Source organism: Rattus norvegicus, chromosome 4, assembly GCF_036323735.1.
Source record: "Rattus norvegicus strain BN/NHsdMcwi chromosome 4, GRCr8, whole genome shotgun sequence".
NCBI classification, from domain to species: Eukaryota; Metazoa; Chordata; class Mammalia; order Rodentia; family Muridae; genus Rattus; species Rattus norvegicus.
In genome coordinates, this window is record NC_086022.1 from 177,158,999 (window position 1) to 177,179,675 (window position 20,677).

General features: G+C 45.7%; 1 protein-coding gene across 3 annotated transcripts; it reads right to left on the reverse strand.

The window, feature by feature from the left end:
• Positions 1-390: 390 nt before the first annotated feature.
• On the reverse strand, positions 391-18,410 carry Ldhb (lactate dehydrogenase B). 3 transcript variants are annotated; one of them, NM_001316334.1, is made up of 9 exons: positions 18,284-18,410; positions 17,851-17,938; positions 15,974-16,108; positions 11,454-11,571; positions 9,097-9,270; positions 6,244-6,417; positions 4,577-4,694; positions 2,720-2,843; positions 391-750 (listed from the first exon to the last, which is right to left on the reverse strand). In NM_001316334.1, exons 3-9 carry the CDS (start codon positions 16,100-16,102, stop codon positions 583-585), a joined length of 1,005 nt encoding a protein of 334 aa, NP_001303263.1. In that variant the 5' UTR covers positions 16,103-16,108; positions 17,851-17,938; positions 18,284-18,410; the 3' UTR covers positions 391-582. The 3 variants fall into 2 exon arrangements, with proteins under 3 accessions (NP_001303263.1, NP_036727.1, NP_001303262.1); NM_012595.2 differs by lacking the exon at positions 17,851-17,938.
• Positions 18,411-20,677: the final 2,267 nt, after the last annotated feature.

A 20,677-nucleotide genomic window follows, 5' to 3' on the forward strand; every position in this document is an offset into this window, starting at 1 on the left:
AGGGGGGAGGGGGATGTTTGCCCGGAAACTGGGAAAGGGAATAACACTCGAAATGTATATAAGAAATACTCAAGTTAATAATAATAATAAAAAAAAAGAATCAAAAAAAAAAAAAACATGAAAATCAGGCACACTGACTGATTACTGTGGCGCTGCCTGGAAGGTGGGGTATGGGGGCACAGATGGTGGGATTCAAGGACATTGGAGGTGTAGGGAGAAATCACTTCAGAAATTCATCACAACTTTTCAGAAGCCATTAAAGAAAACACAAGGCGAGCTTGTACTCTCAACACCAGGAAGGCTGCAGCCAGAAGATCTCAAGTTCAAGGATACCTACCTAGGGAGACGCCATCTTCAAGTTACCCACAGGAAAAAAAAGGCATGCAGAAGTATGCTGCAATTGCTAAACTTTATTTGTTCAGGAGCTCCTAGTGCAAACATCAAACACTCCTGGTTTTGATCTGTGAGCTCATTATCACATGTTAGGGAAGAAGCAAACTGTGACCTACGTACAAGGCCGAAGACTAAAGGTTCACTTAGTCACATTGGAGGTTTGGATTTCTACAGCCTGGCGCCTGGCAGTCACAGGTCCTTGAGGTCTTTCTGGATATCCCACAGGGTGTCCGCACTCTTCCTGAGCTGAGCGACCTCATCGTCCTTCAGCTTCTGGTTGATGACGCTGGTCAGTCCCCGAGCATTAAGGATGCACGGGAGACTGAGGAAGACTTCGTTCTCGATGCCGTACATTCCCTGTGAGAGCAAAGAAAGCGTTTAGACAAGGCCATGGTAAGAATGATCAGAAGAACGATGTTGGTTCCACACAACTGTCAGAAGTTTGATGAACGCAAGTTAATTCTCTAGTTTTCATCTAATTGGTCCATATGTCCCATAAACGTGGGTTTTTAGTTCAGTTTTTTTTTTTTTAATTTATAGACTGCAAACTTAATTCTATGGTAAAACTCGTTACAAGAAAGTAGTCAGTACTTAGTTTTTAAGTCAAACACTGTTTTCTGCTTAAATGCAACTTGCTATATGACCCTTTAAATGGCTATTAACTCTTTTGCTCAATAGATAACTTGCCATCAACTCATTTAAGATTTTCTTATTTTTTGGTGCCTGGAGTAGGGGCACATGCCTTTAATCTTAGCACTCAGAAGGCAGGAGGTAGATCTCAAGCTTCTGGAGATCTGCAGAACACGTTCCAGGGCAGTCAGGGCTACAGAGAGAAACTTGTCTTAAAACAACAACAACAAAAAAAAAATCAAAAAATATTTTATTTTTATATATGTCTGTGAGTTTATGTGTACTACCTGAGGACAGGTGTCTCCAAGGGCCAAAAGAGGGTATCAGATCCCCTGGAAGTGGACTTAGAATATCCCAGAGGTGCTAAAGTAGTAGTGAACTACTACTAAATTATAATTAACTATGTCAAATGTTCTGCCACTTTAAATAAGGAAATTGATTACAGGGTCAATTTCCCTCTATGACTAGTAGATTAATTTATTTAACAAGTTATTTTAATATTTAAAACTATTAACCTCAAAAATTTTTGTTCATACACAAAAGTAGAGAAAATTAAAAACATTCTCCTATAATCTCCCCAAAAGTCACAATTACCCACATTTTCCCATGCTCGCTTTGTGAACCGTCCATAACACTCTAACCCAAACATTGTTCCACATTGTTCTCAACTACCTTTCTGTATGTATGGTATGCATGTGTGCACATATGTTTCTGTGTGTGTGTGTGTGTGTGTGTGATTTTGAGAGTGCAAGAGTGCATCTGTCTGTGTGAGTGTGTGTATGAATGTGTCAGTGTCTGTGTGAGTGTCTGTGTGTGCATACATGCAGAAATCAGAGGTTGTCATCAGGTGTCTTTCTTGATGCTCTCCCCACTATATAAGGCAGGATTTCTCCCATGAGCCCAGAGCTGCCAATTTACTTTGTCCAGCCAGCTGGCTTGCTCTTGAGGAATCCCACACTTACTATTTCCCATCATTCTTTTCACTCTTGACCCTGACAGGTGGAAAGGACTCACTTGCTATATATGCTGTTTTAAATATAACTTTACTTTTATTCCACGGATTTCATTCTGAGGAAGTAATGTAGCCCAGGTTCATCTCAAACTTTCTACATAGCTATGGATAACTTTGAACTTCTGATCCTTGTCTCTGTCTTCAGATTACAGACAGATCTGCACCTGATTTAAACAGTGCTGGGGAATCAAACCTGGAACCTCATGCACACTAAGCAAGAACTCTCTCAACCGAGATATACCATAGCCCCCGTTCATGTCCTTTTGCCTCTCTTGTATGTTTGCTCCATAGTTTTTGATTTAAATTCAATTTGCTATGTTATCAAGTGCTACATGAAAGGCTGTCTACAGCTTACTACATAAGCTTATAATGAACCTACTATGTGCTTATTTAATGGTATAACAGAAGGTTCTGAATAGGATTCATAGTTAACAGTTTTTATAGCACACAAGGGAGATTTCTTAGAAAACACTCAGACATCTTAGCTCCCACAGAGTCAAGTGCACTTATCCTAATTTTTGGTTTGAAAAGAGGAAAAAAAAAAAGCTCATATAAACCCTAGATGCAAAAGTTGCCGTGGACTGGAAGCTTCGCTGATTTTTCTTTTTTTTTTTTTTAAAGATGAATCGCTTTATAGAGCGTAAGACTAGCCGTCCTGTTCTACTTCACCGCCGGGTGTCTCACCTTCACCATTGTAGACACGGGGTGAATCCGAGAGAGGTTTTTCAGCATGGATTCGATGAGGTCAGCCACACTTAGGCCGATGGCCCAGTTGGTGTAGCCTTTTAGCTTGATGACTTCATAGGCACTAGAAAGCAGACCAAGGAGAGACCACTGAAACCTGACAGCGGCTGGTGCTTGCTCTGTCTGTCACCTTGCCCAGGTTCTTAACATTTTTGGCTGTAGTTCCTTTTTTTTATTGGTTTATTTACATTTCAAATGTTATCCCCTTTCCCAGGATTCCCCTCCACAAGCCTCATATCCCATCCCTCCACTCCCCCTGCTTCTGTGAGAGTACTCCCTCTTGTAAAGGAAAAAAAATGCATCTATTGTGTAAGCTTTTTGAGTATCAAGTGAACTAATATATAAACAAAATAAACATAAGGATAACATGACAGGAGACACATAGAGACGTGTCTACGAAGCCATGGTGGATAAGAATGTACTCTCTTCAGCTGGAGAGATGGCTCAGAGGTTAGGAGCACTGACTGCTCTTCCAAAGGTCCCGAGTTTAATTCCCAGCAACCACATGGTGGCTCACAATCATCTACAGAGGGATTCGATGTCCTCTTCTGGTGTGTCTGAAGACAGCTATAGTGTACTCATAAGACCTAAAATATTTTTTTAAGTATCTACTTTCTTTCAAGATTTTTAAAAAAAATTATATACGCATTGTGTGTCTGTATGTCTGTGTGCACGTGGGTGCTTGTGCACATGAGCACTAGTATCAAGACACCAGAGGCACCAGATGCCCGTGGAACTGGAGTTACAGGTAATCATGGGCCACCCGATGAGGGTGCTAGGAATTCCAGTCCTCTACAAGGCCAGTACGCTCTCAATTGATATGGAAATCTCTCCAATCCCTAAAAAAAAAACACTTTCAACCAAGATTAATTCACATAAGAATATCTCTCCAAATAAATTAATGAACATAGGAAGTCATGGAAGGCAGGAGAGATGAACAGTCATCTTCTCACTTTAAAACTGAGGCTTGAACTGAAATGAAACTCTAAGACCCTTTCAACTTTTAGATCCTTCTTGCTATATGCAGACCAAATTCTCCAGGAAAAGGCATCCTAAGTAAAACTTCCATATTTGAGGTAGCAGTGTTCCTACAGAACCTCTTTGTAAATAGTAACACTGATTGGATGTCGGTGAACAGTGTGAGACCCTGAGTGTAATCCATGGCTGCGTCATGACAAGCCTACAGGTCTTACACTTTACACACACTAAAGGGTCCACAGAGAACCAGGCTATGGGCCATTATGACCCATACTTCGTGAATCTGGGAGAAGACAGATGATAGAGAACCCTGAAGGTTAAATGGCCTCCAGTCACTATAGTCAGCTTCACTGTCAGGATGTGTGTTCAAACCTGAATTAGGGGCTGTATTTCAAAGTGATATGTTATTTGGGGTAGGGAGACCATAATGGAGAATCGTTGATAATAAAAGAAACCGCTTCAGAAAACAAGATTAGGATGGGAGACATCTTTAACGGGTAGGCAGATAAGAACAGAGCAGATTAAAGCTCTCAGCGAGCTGCTCAAGTGTGTTGACTAAAGGAGCCCAGGCTTCCCTCTGTGGGGGAACCAAGCCTTATTTGTGACAGGCAGCAAGGTGAAGGCTGTGTTTGTCTCTACAGCTGTCTGCTTTCTCTTGAGAACACACACATTCTCTAGAGACTTGCCTAGCAAGTCTGACCGGCCTAATCTTCCCTACCTCTCATCAGGTGAGGAGTCACCTGAGTAGAAGTGTGGAAACAGCTCAGGATTCCATCTACCTGGACAGGACTCCAACTCTGAGTGGAGCCGCCCACTCACCTGTCCACCACCATCTTATGCACCTCCTTCCAGTTCTCGCTGTCATTGTCCGTTCCCATCTCTGGGTTCAGTTCCTGGAGGGAGACTCCTGCCACATTCACCCCGCTCCACACTGCCACTAAGAAAAAAGCAAGACAAAACCTTTTATTTTCCTATCAGATCTCAACTCTGATGTGAATTATCCCAACACTAGTTGGTACTATTCCCAAGGCAATTGTCCCTGGTAGAGTTCCCATCCTTCTTGGAGAGATATTTGCTCCAATATTTGCCTTCAACTAGCAATAGATATCACACACACACACACCCACCGTACACACACACACACCGTACACACCACACACAACGTACACAACACACACACATGCACAATGTACACAACACACACACAACCACAACATACACAACACACACACGAACGCACAACTTACACCACACATGCACGCACCACGTACACCGCACACACACGCACAATGTACACCACACGCACTCACAATGTGACATGCACACTCACAATGCGACACACACACACGCGCACACGCACACTATGTATATATATGTTTGGGGGTACGTGTAGGTGCCCAGAGGGTCCAGAAGAGTGAGTCCAGACACCTGGGGCTGGAGCTGCAGGCAGCCGTGAGCCACCTGAGTGGGTTCTAGGAACCGAACTTGGGTCCTCTGCCACAGCAGCGGGCATCCTTACCTGCCGAGCTACTTCTTCAGCCCCCACTTCTGACCTTTTAGCTTTAAACAAATGTGGCCCAAAACAGTAATTGCATCATTTACAGAGAACACAAATCTCTAGGTTGGTAAAAATCATGAGGAATTATATACTTGTGGGACCATCCTAAACACTCAAATTTTAGAAATGTAAATTTCTCTCCTAGGAACCGTTTGGTAACAAAAGCCCCTCTCTTTTTAAGTAGAAAAAACCTAGAGTAATTAAACCCAAGTCAGTTATTATGGAGGTACACTAAGATGTAAACTAGGGTCTTAATTTAGGGGAGAATGTCTACAAACAAACATGGGAACTGGCTTTGAAATCCCAGTCTCACGATCCTTAGAAACTCTTGAGAACACTGGGTGCTCGGCTGGTCTGACCAATGGACGGGGTCTAGTCCGGTGCAATTATACAGCTGTGGCACTAACCTACCAGTGGCCAAGTAAGACCCTCTTGGCCCACAGCATCTACTGCACCAAGCTTACTAGACACCCTTGTGGTCTTTAAGGAAAACCATGGCTCTGCCTAATCACACCATGAATGCATGACTTCTCTCTCACGCTGCAGATATGACAGATTCATACTTAATGGATGAGGGGAAATACAGTGAGACGGGCAAGATGGCTCAGCAGGTAGGGGTATGTGCTGCCAAGCCTGATGATCCGAGTTTATCTCTGTGGCGAGTTCAAAGCCAACCTGGTCTACATGGCAAGTTCCAGGATAGCCAGGGCTAGATAGAGAGACTGTCTCTAAAACAAACAAAAGATAGCTAGGTGGATCGATGGACAGATGATAGAAGGATAAAGCAAACTGGAAGAGAACCCAAAATGTTAAGTATAATACTTCGGAACCCTTTCTGAAATATAACACTGTAGGACACTAAAGTCTGAAGCAGGGAAAAGGATGAAGAGCGTTCTGCGCAACCCAGAGGCACAAAGGAAACGCTTACCACTGGAGTCCCCGTGCTCGCCCAGGATCCAGCCGTGGCAGCTGCTGGGATGAATACCAAGCTTTTCGGCCATGAGGTAACGAAACCGAGCAGAATCCAGATTGCATCCACTTCCAATCACGCGGTGCTTAGGTAGCCCGCTCAGCTTCCAGGTGACATAGGTAAGAATATCCACTAAACATCACAGAAAGGAAATTCGAGAAAGTTAAGTTGGAACTGCTCAGCCAGTGAGAAGGCACTCTGGCTTCTGCTTCCCCACGTTGAGATGTGGCCAGAAAGATTCTCACAGTTGGGCCGGGCAGGTTATCGTTGAAGCATTGGTAAAGAAGCTGTAAACATGGAAACGTGTGCAAATGTAGCATAAGGATTCTCAGGGGCATTGCAAGTCAATTTCACAATGAGAGAAAAAGGCAGGTGCGCCCCTCACTGCGATGGTTTGAAGAAGAATGGCCACCATTGGCTCATATTTGAATTCTTAGTCACAAGGGCACTATTTGAAGGATTAGAAGGATTGGGAGGTGTGGCCTTGTTGGAGGAAGTGTGACACAGAGGGTGGGCTTAGACGTTTCAGAAGCCCATGCAAGGCCCCAGGCTTCCTCTCTCTGCCTATGGATCAAGAGGTAGCTCCTCTCAGGTCTGTCTGTGTGATGCCGTGTTCTCGCCAGGATGATAATGGACTAAATCCTGAAACTAGGCAATTGCATACTTTCTCTTACAGAGTTGTGGTGGGCATGGCAACACCTCATAGCAATAGATCAGTGACTAACACACTCACTCACATTGCCACTGAGTCTAACAGTCCAGGACTGTGACAGCCGTCACCACAATCAATGTCATTCCTAAGTTAGTGAGCTGCGCCTGTGTACATTTTCTTGAGTGTGATATTTGCCCAACAAACGATCGTGAAATCCATGTCGTCATTAGCTGGATGACTGCTCCATAACCTTCATCTATGTGACACAGTGGTAACATTTCTATGGGGTCACAGAAGTCACATGCTGTGTTGGAAAGAGAAGGAAATGTGCACCCTTGGAGAAAGAAGCTGACGGGCCCCACCCTGTACTCCTCTGGGGAGCCTGGAGAAATTTTCTTTGGCAAACTCTCACTGAATAATGCCTTTCATTTGCCGACTTTAATTGCCCCACAAGAGCTTCCCTGCAGACTCAAGCCTTGGAAGTGATGTCATCAGGTTGCACTTCTTGTGAAGCAGGATGTGGACACACAGAATACGGCTAGCTGTCGGCCATCTTTGTTCCATACCTACCTGGCATTGTGTTTATATATATGCCCGAACCATTCAGGAAGCCCCAATCCAAGCTCATGAAGAAGGAGAAGTGAGAAATGATCTCTTATCAGGTCCTAAGCCCCAGTACTAAAGGAACTGCTGTGATTCCCCACCCAGGCAGACTTAGCCAATCACCCAGGTGACGGGTCAGACACGGGTCTGCCATCTTATCAATATCCCCACCATCATGCAGTAACTTTGATGGTAAATGACAGAGCAATGATGTGTGACAGAGCAGGTGACAAACCTCAATGGCAGAATACTTATCTACCCCATAGCCCAGTGCCTAGTACATCCGGAGAGAAAGGGGGTTAATGATGGAAACTAAACTTTTAACCACTTGGTCTTGCACGGGATAAATATAATTTAGTTGCAAAACCTTAATTATCCTTAGAAAGCTTTCTTTTCCTTAGACAGAGAAGAAAGGCTAAGGAGAGAAAATATCACCCTCTCCCCCAAAAAGATAGGCCATTGCAAAGTTACTTTCTATGCAAGATAATAACCGAAAATCAAACAAACAAAAAGGAAAAATAACTGATACCAGGTTACAGTAGATGATTCCATGTTTTAAAAAGTTGGCTTTTGTATTTTTATCCATCTATAGGTCTGCATGCCACATGCAGAGCCCAGAAAAGGACATCAGGTTCCCCCAGAATGAGAGTCACAGATGGCTGTGAGGCACCCCAGGGGTGCTGGGAACTGAACCTGTGTCCTCTACAAGAGCAGCCAGTGCTCTTAACTACCAAGTCATTCTCTCCACCCCCTGACTAGCAAGAAAGCCCCCCTTTGGGAAACGTGGCTGTCGTACCTCTTGTTCTGACTAATAGATTAGAATGAATGGCTCGGAGGCGGCTCCGTGATGTGGGCTCTGCTTTGTGAGTTCACGGATTTGTATCCTGGTGTGTTAGAGTCCAGCAACGGCTGCAAACAATGGCCTTATAGAATTTTTATTTACCAGGCTAAACAGGTAGGGTCAGGCACAGCAGTGAGTTGTACATGGTGTACACACGTGGTGTATACACACGAGAGTACATACGTGCCTGTGGGTGTGAGGGTCAAAGGTCCATACGGAGTCCTCCTCAGTTGCTCCCCACCCTGTTTATTGTGAGATCAAGTTTCTTTTTTTTTTTTTTTTCCGGGGCTGGGGACCAAACCCAGGGCCTTGCGCTCGCTAGTTAGGCAAGCGCTCTACCGCTGAGCTAAATCCCCAACCCGAGATCAAGTTTCTTAACCCACAGTTCACCAATGTGGCTGAACTGACTGGCTCAGAGCACCTGGGATCCTCCTCCCTCAGGCTTCCACAGCCTGTGCTTTACGGAGCCACGTCCCAGCTCCACCTACATATCGTTTAAGAAGGTAAAGCCTTACAACTCTACCACAAACATGGACGAAACCAGAAGACCAAGCCCGCGACACACATTCGGCCTGGGATGGAGCCATCTGTTTTGCAGAGACCGCCTCTCTTTGGCAGCAGCAGAAGGTGTGTGGACTGCGGACTGCCTCGGTCAGTGCACAAAGCCGAAAAAATGAGGTTCCCCCAAACATTAGGAAAGTCACCACGTTAGTACCTGGGTTGGAAACCACGATGATGGTGCAGTCGGGGCTGTACTTGACGATCTGAGGAATAATGAACTTGAATACATTGACGTTTCTCTGCACCAGGTTGAGCCGACTCTCCCCCTCCTGCTGGCGGACTCCCGCGGTCACCACCACAATCTTAGAATTGGCTGTCACGGAGTAATCTTGAAGAAAGAGAGCAAGAGAGCGAACCTTAAATTCAACTCCTTGGCTGAACATGCTAGCTCTGGTATGTTCTAAAAGTTCCAGCTTCCAGAAGTTATGAGACTGTCCTGTATTAAGCAATTGTGTTCTGAAATCTTTGTGTGTGTGCACGCGTGTGTGTCTATGTGTGTGCACGCGTGAGTGTGTGCACACGTGTGTGTCTGCGTATGTGTGTGCACGCGTGTGAGTGTGTGCAGGCGTGTGAGTGTGTGCACGCGTGTGAGTGTGTATGTGTGTGTGCAGGCGTGTGAGTGTGTGCGCGCGTGTGAGTGTGTGCGCGCGTGTGAGTGTGTGCGCACAGCCAAGGAGACCAGATCAGGGCATCAGACCCTCTGAAGCTGGAGTTACAGGTGATGGTGAGCTGCCAGATATGTGTGGTAGGAACTGAGTTAGGTCCTCCAGTAGAGTGGCGCACTCTCACTCCCTGAAAGATCCCCAGCAACTACGAAGAGGTTTTGAACTTCAAAAGTCTCTGCAGCTTCATTTTTCTTCCTTGAGTAACAATGACTTCAAAACTGACAGATGAGGAACCAGGAAAATAATACCCCAAATACGTTTGTGCCTAAAGTCCCCTGAGTTCCCAGGAAAGGCTGAAGCATGTCGGCGAGCCCACAGCCCAGCAGGCAGGCTCTCCACAATTGCCGTGAAATTGTGGTTTTTGCATATTCCTAAACTAGTAACCAACAGCACAGACAAAACTCATTTTTAATTTCTTTTTAGCCATGTAATGCTACCGACATCTATGAAGAAAAAGAAAGGCCATGTTTGGTTTTGATTGTGAATTAAATTTTGGTTTCTAATACTTCATATATTAAGGGATGGGACACACCTTGAATCTCAGTACTCAGGAGGCTGCGGCATGAGTTCAAGGCCAGCATGGCCTACGTATAACTATAGTGTGTGTATTTTTAAGACAGTCACACTATGCAGCCCAGGCTGACCTAGAACTGCCTGCCTCTGCCTCTGCCTCCTGAGTGCTGGGATTAACGGTGTGTACCTCCATACTGGATATACTCTATTTCTGAAGGAAGACTATTTTATGTTCCAGCAGTGTTAATGCTTGGAGAAGTTTTCCTTCTAAGGAAGTTATATCAACCTTTCAGTAATTCAAGACCTACAGGTTAAGATTTGACATGATCATTAGCCTGGGCTGCACTATGGCTTCCGGAAGTTATTAACAGTCTTCCCCGTAAAATGCAGGGGCTGTCCCTACCCTCACAGCCTTCGAAGATAAAATGACAAACCCACACACCTGCTACAGGACCCCATGTGTAGTTAGTCAGCAAGTAACAATGATTACTTAGTTCTTCAAGGCAACCCATCCCTGGCACAGAGACTACCACCATAGGGAGAGGAAGGGAGCTGAGGAACTAGATATTCCTGGCACAAGTGCAATGCAGCCTACTTGAAAATCAGGATGCTATATATGGGCTCTACTGTCGTTGTTGCTATTCTTTTAAAGGTATATTTTTAAAAGGATTTTCCTTTCCTTTTATGAAGATTTATTTTATGTATATAAATACACTGGCAAATGTCTTCAGACACACCAGAAGAGGGCATTGGATCCCATTACAGATGGTTGTGAGCCACCATGTGGTTGCTGGGAATTGAACTCGGGACCTCTGGAAGAGGAGTCAGTGCTGTTAACCTGCTGAGCCATCTCTAAGTAGATGGAAATCTTGTAGTCCTTGAAATTACTAAAATAGATCATGACCATTTGGTGTTAGGGATTACTGAGTCAACTGGCCCACAATCCCAGCTTTTCCCAGTTAAAAAATAATTTATCCAGGCAACATGGCTTTAAACACAGCACTTGGGAAGCAGAGATAACCAGGTCTACAGAGCAAGTCCCAGAATAACCATAGCTTATACAGAGAAACCCTGTCATGGGGGAAAAAAAGAACAAATGAATGGATGAACGAAAGAAAGAAGTTTAGGACAGAGGTGTAGTCCAGGGTACAGTGCATACTAGCCTAGCATCCTGCAGGGCCCTAGGTTTAATCTCTAGCACCACGGACAGCAATAGCAACGTGTAAAAGTGAACGATCAACTTGTCAAGCTGGAGGGAGCATCCCCAAGTATCCATCTGTAACAAAATGACTTTCAGGTTTGCCCCTTTAGAGGATACAAAGAAGCTACCTACCTTTATCAGCCACGATTTTCGGAGTCTGGAGAAATAAGCTCCCGTGCTGCAGATCCATCATTTCTCCTTTGAGCTTGTCTTCCAAGACATCCACCAGGGCAAGCTCATCAGCCAGAGACTGGAAGCAGAGAATCAGACGCTCATTCCTGTTGTGGTTTGAGTGTGAAATAGACCATGGACTCACAAGCTCTGAACGCACGGTCCCCAGCTAGCGGGGCCGTCTGGAGAAACTGTCGAACCTTTAGGACATGAAGCCTCACTAGATAAATGAGTCACTGGGAGAGACTTGGGGTTTGACAGCCGGCTTCACTTCCTGGCTCATCTTCAAAGCCTAACCTACAAAGACATAAGCAAGCACCCTTACAATCCTGCACCATGCTATCCCTGCCATGGCGGTCTGTGTGGGGAGATAAAGTGCCTTCTCACACGAGTTGCTCACCACGTATTTGGTTGTCACCAACGCAGCACCCCGAACTATGCAAGGACGGCTTAGCACCAATCCACCTCACAGAAGCCTTTTACAAGTGGCTAGGGCACCCAATGGCCAAAATCCTCAAGAACGACGGAGTATGGTATTCGATCACCTACAACCTAGGATGCTTAGGTTGGTTCCGAGCAGCTCAGGGTCTTGGCGAGAAAGGCATCCAGATCATACGATGAGGAGTCTGTTTCATGAACCAAATCCCAAGCACAGGGAGGGATGAGAGTTCTGTATCAAATAAGGACACTCATTTTTATCTTTTTACTTAAAACATGTTTGGGGAGAAAAAAAAGATAATTCTCCTTTTACACGGAACCTCTAAGAGCCTACCAAATTCTTACTTGCATTTTTAAGACCTAAAATAAAATTCTAAGACCATCTCACTCAACAGCCTAACATTCTGTGCCCGTGCCCAGCACCAGCACTTCCAATCACCTTTTAGTGATAGCGCACGTGAGCCACCATAGTCAACAGAGCAACGCAATTCAGAGGTTATGTAGGAAGCCACCTCACAGGATGTCAGGTCCCTGTGACAGTGGGTGTGGAGAATTAGCTTGGAGGTGTGTGCTTAGCTGAAGGAAAGAGGCAAGCCAACACCTAAAATGTTAACTGAAATGCCAAATACAGTTGGCTCTGTATGACGGACCTCCTCGAAGAGCAGTTACACAGAGGCCTGGCAATACAGCTGCTGCTGAATGTCGCAGGTTTCTCTACCCACACATCCGTAGCTGATGCCCTCACTGCGAATATAAATACATTATTAAGGAGCAAGGCTGGCTGAAAGCCAAGAGTGCTGCTGCAGCAAATCTTTGAATCTCAAGTCTCAAGTGGAACAGATACAGTTGTGGATTCTGCCTCTTGGTTAATGAATGATCACCATCGATGCGTTGGTATCTGAGGCCAGCGGTTTTGTATTCCAGTGCTTGTTAAGCACGGGATTTTTGTGGGAGGAAAATGCATAACTTTTCAAATAATTAACCAAACGGGTGAGCGGCATTAGCTAATTTGCATTTTTGAGCTTTTCCTAAGCTAGGGATATGTAGTGGGGTATTCCGGGAAACAGCAGTGAGCTGCAAGATCCAGGGCCACAGTTCCCTCCAGTGTCCCTTGCTGCTGTGGCACCGGGTGGGTTATGCACACAAAGTGAATCCACCGTTTGGTGGTGCTGAGGTATTGGATCCAAGGCCTTGTGCATGGTAGCCATGCTCTCTGATGGTGCGTAATTCATCTCTAGTGTCAGCTTTTGGGTCAGACACGGAGGACACGGAGCAGCCTGAGCTGCTCTTCCTTCTGCAGCTGCGGGACACTGACAGGCCACATCACTTCTTTTGCCTCAGTCACTTTGTCTTAAAACAAGGACGAGAAACGTCCCTAAGGAGGAGGATGAGGTGAGACGGGCCCAGAGTCTCAGCACCTGGACGGTGGAGCTGATGCAGGAGGACCGCCAAGACAGTAAGGCCAGCCTAGGTTTTAGAGGACACTCTAGGACAAAAATAGTAATAACTACCCCACACGCAAAAGAAAAAAGTTTTAAGACTGCTGATTATCTAGAAGAAAGCACTTTGTGTGTGTGTGTGTATGTGTACATATACATATATACATACATATATATATACATACATATACATACATATAAAAATCATGCTGATCTCAAACTTATAATTTTCTCCTGAATATTGGGATTACCAGTATATGCCATTATGCCTGACCCCAAACTTTTTAAATATTTTCTTTAATTTTATGTGTATATAACATATACACACTATATACACATATTATATACACACATATATTTTTAAAAGAAACATAAGCGCAATCGTTTCTGTTTTAACCAAAGTAAGAGCCAACACTAAATCAAGACCATTTAAAACCCCTACAATTCAGGAAACCATCACATTATCATAGGTATCTAGTCAATTAAAAGTAGCTAGAAAAAAAGCAAAAGAATACACACCGAGGAGTCTTGTGGACATTGTTTCTCAGTTAAAAGATTCAGTTTGATCCTTGAGAACTTAAGATTCAGGCACTAGAGAAGGGACTGAGAGCACTGGCTGCTCTTACTGAGGAATCATTTTAGGTCTCCGGTACCCACATGGTGGCTCACAACATCTGTAACTCCAGTTCCAAAGGGAATGACATCCTCTTCTGGCCTTCTTGGGCACGAGTGCACAGACTCTATTCAGGCAAAACACCCAAGAATTTAAAGTTTAGGGTCAGGCATGGTGGCACACACCAGTAAGGTAATCTCAGCATTCAGGAGGTGGCATCACTGTGCCACCAGTGTCTCAAAAGCAATACAAATAAGGGTGGAGAGGGTTTTAGTTGTAGAATCCTTGCCTAGCATACAAAAGAGTCTCTGGGCTCAGTACCCAACAAAACACACTAAACTTCACAAACGAAGGAAAAGGCTTGGTGGGAGGAAGTCAAGCAGCCACCACACAAAAGGGTCAGTGTGCTCTCCTGGGGGCGGGGGAGGTGCTGCCAGCTCTTTCTCTCTTCCTACATTTAAGGAAGCTCTTAGAATAAGCAAGGCCTCAAGCCACTAAAACTAAGGGAAACAAAAAAACAAAAACAACAAAAAACAAAAACAAAACAAAAACAAAAACAAAAAAAGAAACTGTGGTGTGATCTTCAAGGGGTGTGTGTAAGGGCAGCCAGGAATCAAGACAGGTAGACAGCAAAAGGAAGGTCAAGTCTGGAAACACCAAAGTAGCATAAAACTGATACACACACACACACACATACACACACACACACACAGAGAGAGAGAGAGAGAGAGAGAGAGAGAGAGAGAGAGAGAGGGAGAGAGAGAGAGACTGACACAGAGACAGAGAGAGAGACTGACACAGAGACAGAGAGACAGACAGAGACAGATAGACAGAGACAGACAGAAGACCGACAGAGACAGAGAGAGAGAACAAGACAGAGAGAGAGAGAACAAGACAGAGAGAGAGAACAAGACAGAGAACACAAGACAGAGAGAGACCACAAGACAGAAAACAAGAGAGAGAGAACGAGAGAGAGAGAACAAGAGAGAGAGAACGAGAGAGAGAACAAGAGAGAGAACAAGAGAGAGAAAAAACAAGAGAGAGAAAAAACAAGAGAGAGAAAAAACAAGAGAGAGAAAAAACAAGAGAGAGAGAAAAAACAAGAGAGAGAGAAAAAACAAGAGAGAGAAAACAAGAGAGAAAAAACAAGAGAGAGAGAACAAGAGAGAGAGAACAAGAGAGAGAGAATGAGAGAGAGAACGAGAGAGCGAACAAGAGAGAAAAGAAAAGGAGTAGAGAGAGTATGAGACGAAATGAAGCAAAATGCAGCAGGCCGATAAACCCCAAAGATGCACGTATGGAAGTGCTGGTTATTAAAATAATTTTTACAAATGTCTATTACATTTGAAATCACTTCAAAACAAAGCCAAATGGTTCAAAGTTTGAGGATAAGAAGACATTCTTCTAAGCTCAACAAGCACATCTCTACAAACATGTCCTAAGAAGACAGAGTCCACTGCATCTAAATTTTCCAGTCACTCCAACCACAGACCTCAGTTTATCACTATAGAAACAAGGCAAGTCACTATGCTATACCTCTTGGTGTGGGAACCCACGCAACAGACACAACTAGATTAATCACAAGGAGACATCAGAAAAGCACACAGTGAAGGCAATACCCGAGACTGATCTGGACCATTAAAAGAAAAAAGTCAGAGGCTTGCAGGACAGAGAAAAAGATAGAGTAAGGATACAAAACGCATGTCTTGGAATGAGGTTTAAAGGGTGCGATTTTGCCACCATGGAGAATTTTAAATAATATGACAGGAAGACAGCACAACTCTATAGCGGTGTTAAGAAAGCCTGGGAGTAGTTCCAGAGTGGCCACACAGAGTGACCAGAACCTTCCTGTACATGTGCAATTACTGAAAGGTAAGTGTGATTTCTTTAAGTTATTTCAGATGCCTGAGGGCATCAACACAGACCTCGGCTGCTCAGACAGACCACGAACTCCTGCAGAAACTGTGACCTATGTCTCTGTTAAAACATACCTTCCCCAGAATGCTGATAGCACAAGCCATTCCAACTTGTCCAACGCCTACTACAGTAATCTTGTTGTTCGGGACGGCAGTCTCGTCGTCTGCGACTGGCGCAATGAGCTTTTCCTTAAGGGTTGCCATCTTGTCCTGCAAGAAAAGGGGCGACCGATGTGCTTTACATGCATGGAGTCTGACTGAGAAGTAGCCTGAAGGGCCACAGCTTCGATTCTGAAGGAAAGTATAACTCAACAAAAGCCTGGAAGGAACCACATCTCCCTGAATGGAGGACTTAATCAATGCAAAATTCCCCACAAGTTTAAGCCAATAACGCTTGCTTCTCCGAGCACTCCATGCAAGCAATTAAGTCCCCACCATCATTCCTGTAACCTCTCTGTTCTAACTGCTTACTACTGGCTAAAGATAGAGCTGTTTGTACTTAAATAAGCTAGGGGTTTTTTGTCCCTATAAGGAATTTATGTGCAATTCCTGTTAACCAGCTAACTTATTTTTAAGCTTGTTTAAATATCAATATCTATAGCCAGTATCCATTATCATTCTCATTACAAATGATTATCTACATTCATGAAGGACAAAGACCGGTTTTTGTGCTCTAAATCTCACAAAAGTTACTGCCCCGCCCTCCTTAGAGTGTCTTTACCATGTAATCTCTGCTGATTGTTTGCGTTTGTTGCTTTTTAGGGCTGTTTATCACAGCTGAGGCACCACTGCTGGTTTCATAGCCCAGCCAGCTCTTTCATAACCCTCATTTTCGCTTCTACTCTGTAAAGGGCTAAGTAACAAAACTTGTCTTAGTTAACTGTCTTGTAAAGAACCCTTAATTGAGGGTTCACAACTACTTTGCTCCGTGACATTTTAACACCCCCTCCCCCGTCCATACTGCTTCCAGGCTATTTTGCCATAGAGAATCACTTTTGTAGTTTTTGGGCCGAAGCAAAGCTGAACTGCCTTGGGAGGGCTTGGACAAAGCAACGGCCTTAAAACGGATCCGCACAGGCCCTGTATCTTAAGCAGCTTCGACTGAGAAGCTGCAACTCTTCAGTTAAGAAAAGCACAACCTCCCCAAAGCCCGCCCACACCAAGTTTATTTTTGTTAGTTGGCTTAAAATCTGTTAGGTAGGTTTCCAGAAAGCATAAGGAAGGCCTGGAATCCCGATGTTTGGGAGGTGGAGGTAGGAGGGTCAGGAGAGGCCAAGGTCACCCTCCAGCATCCTGGGAAAATGACTGGAAAGCAGAGTGGTGGGTATCTCCAGCCTGGCTGACCTGGAAACATTTTAGTTTGGGGAATTTCAAAGGCGACAGTGTTGAAGATCCAGCAAACACAGGCAGACTCGAATAACTAGACTGAAGTTCATATCCTCCTCCTCCCTCCTCCCTGCACCCGCACCCCCGCAGTGAAAGAAAATAGTTTGCATTGTAGCAGGCCTGTGTCAAATCAGAGAGGTGACTGCAGGGAGAGAGAAACAGGGAAAACACAGGTCTACTCCGCAGAATATCTCCTATGTTAACTGTTGAGGCTCGGGTTTTGCCTCCAATTTCTCCATGTAAACGAGTCAGCTCCTCTCCACCCTACCCCCACCCCAGGTCCGGTCAGAGCTTGTTCAGTTGGAGGCACACAAGTCACCTCTCCTACTGTGCAAAGCAGGTCACGAGGGAGACACCAGCGCACACCTCGAATAAGGTCTCCAGGGGCAAGTCTAGGCTCCCACACTGAGCACACGAAGTAAACAAAAATCCTAGAGCCCAGCAAGCACACAGCTCCAGGGCGGGCAGCGTGAGAGGGGACGAAGCCTGGTTATCACCACTGCTACAATAGCTGGGACCTTTCTCCATCACCAGATGCAAGAACTTCCAACCTTCACAGGACCCACCTAGTCCCCGCTCCGTTCCCTGGCACCCAGGCGCGTGTCCCCAGCGGGCGTCCCAGCCCTGTTTCGCAGCGGATGGATGATGTGCCACCTGCCGACCAAAACTTAATGAGACCGGGTTGACTAGCATCACGTTACAAGTCTTTCCATTGATAGCACATAGGCCCGAGACCAGCCTGTGCTCACACTGCACCAAGGTGCTGTAGGAGCCGGGAGCTCAGCTGCGCACCTCTGCTCGCTCGGCTTGCCCCCCAAAACCACATGGAAGAAACTGGTCTGAGCGCGGATGCTCAGGGGCAAAGGCCTCAGAGGGTGGATGTGTCGTAGCTCCTTCCTCCTGTTCCTCCAAACAATTTCCCCTCTGCACTCCCTACCCCCACAACACACACCCTGTTGTTCTGTAAGTCAGGCTTTGGGATCTTGGGTTCAAACCTACCAGACAAGAGGAGGCTCTGCGGCGCGCTGAGGCAGGGGAACCACTGCAAAGTCAGCAGGCTGCTCTGCGGACAGCCGACTCTGGCTCTACAAGAAGAGGAGGAGGAGGAGGCGGGGCTGCCGCCCTGCAGCCTCCCAGCTTTCTCTATTGTGATTGGAAACCCGAGCCGGGTCTACCCCTCCCCTCGGCTCGCTCAATCTCCTTCAAGGACAAGGCTGGAGTGTGCACGCGCTGCTCTCCCCCGCTCTCTAAAGTTGGAGGTCACCTTCTGGCAGCCATGGTATTCTCCAAGCTTTACGGCTGGCCCTCTCTGAGGCACTTATTCCGCAAACCTGCCTCTCTGGCCTTCTGTACGGTCTCCATCTTGTGCTAATAGAAATCTATGTCTGGGTTGCATTCCGGCTCAACTTTGGAGCAGTCTCCTCGGTTAAGATGCTGCTGCTGCCGATATGTCACTGCCTGGAAAGGCCTCAGAGTTTCTGAACACTTTCCGAACGAGGCCAGAGCAGGGTCTTATACATGCCTGTTATCCCAGCACTGGAGAGGCTGAGTCCTGAGGGAAGTCAGGAGTTTGAGACCAGCCTGGGCCTCCCTGTAAAGACTGTTTCAAACAAAAACAAACAAACAAAAAACAGAAGAAAACAGCATTTTGATCGTCATTTTCAAGTTCCTTCGATAAGACAATAGCCTCCCCCCTCCCACATTTAATTCAACTAATTGCTGTCTAACAAGATCGAAGGTGCCTGATTTCTGCCCTTCGCAGTTCCTCCAGGAAACTGAGAGGTCCCAAGAAAAGGCATGGCCCTGACTGAGAGGGAGAAAATAAGGTCCCTAAGAAAGACATGACTTCTCTAGGAGTCGCTGAACTGGTACAGTAGGGAGGGGTGGGGTGGGCGGGGCGGGGGGGGGTCAGTGCTTCGGATAGAATACAGTAGCTCACATTTTAGCAGAGAGTAGCAGCCCAAGCCAGTAATTCTGTCTTCCCACATTCTTCACTCTTTGTCTCATCCAGCCCAGTGCCTGGTTCCTTTTTCCAGTGTGGATTAAGCAATCAGAGGTGTTCTGAAGATTTAGAGCAGTTGTGTTTTCTTAAGATAATTTTTTTCCCCATCTAGTGATCTCACTGACGCTGTTTTCTTTAAGTGCGTAGCTCTTGTAAATGACCACTAATTCTATAAATAGAACTCCCCTCTGCCAAGCATTGAAGGTGTAAGTGCCAATATAACTGTGCTCCTCAGTCCTGCCCTTGGTCCCAATTTTACTGAGTATTTGGGGGAGTCTGGGTGAAGCTATCACATTATCGGGCATAGATGGAATGCTAGGAATTGAAGAAAGGGAGAAGCTTTAACATAGAAGTATTAGGCAGTTGTGGGTGGGATTTTGGGGTAGAGTACAGGCTTGGTGTCTGTCTGGGTTTGAATCCCAGCAGTGAAAAGGAATATCAGTTCCCGGAGCTGAAGGGGGTTGGGTAGACACAGGAAACGTCAGGGAAAGAATACAGTTTTCCATCTCCAAGATAAATGCTTGCTAAACATCTAGGCAACAACAAGGGCTAAAAAAGTTAAAGTAAGTCATTCTCGGGGAGTGAGATGAGCTGTAAAACCGAATACAAACGCAAAAAGGAAATAGTCAAAAGAGAACCTGGGATTTCCCCTCTTTCAAAACGCGTACCCATAACGTTCCTATGCAGGGACACAGGAGACAAGGTGCCTGCTGGTGGGAATGCGCACACTAACAGAGGGTTGCACACACAATCAAATGAGTAAACTTCGAGACACAGAATGTGCTCTGACCCGGCAAGGTGCCACACGCCCTTAGTCCCCTCACTCAGGAGACAGAGACAGGCAACAGGCAGATCTCTGCGTTCAAGGCCAGACTGGTCTACAAACGGAGTTCTAGGACAGCCAGGCCTACACAGAGAACCCCTGGCTTTAACAGGGGAATAAAGAGAGAGAGAGAGAGAGAGAGAGAGAGAGAGAGAGAGAGAGAGAGAGAGAGGATCAAGTCACAGCCACTCTGGGCACTGTGAGCAGGACTCAGGAAGTAGAGGGTGGAGGGCTGAGGGGCTCACTCCCGGAGGAATGCCTGGTGGATTTTTGCTTTTTCTTTTGTATCTTGAAAAGGTTATCTCCCATTGTCATGGTGTCATGTGTTTAAACCAGAGCAAGTGAATTGTAGAACAGAAAAAGGAAACTTTGGAGACCATTTAATCTGATTACACGCCCATTCTGAGAGACTAGCTGCCCCCCCCCCCCTAATGTGTGAACTGCAGGACAGAAACTGAAAGGGCTCTCAGGGATCCCAAGCAGGGGGCGGAGGAGGGGAGGATGAGCTGAGGGCGTTGTTATAAGTTACAAGGAACGGACTCCGAGTTAGGACTCGGGGTTAGAACCC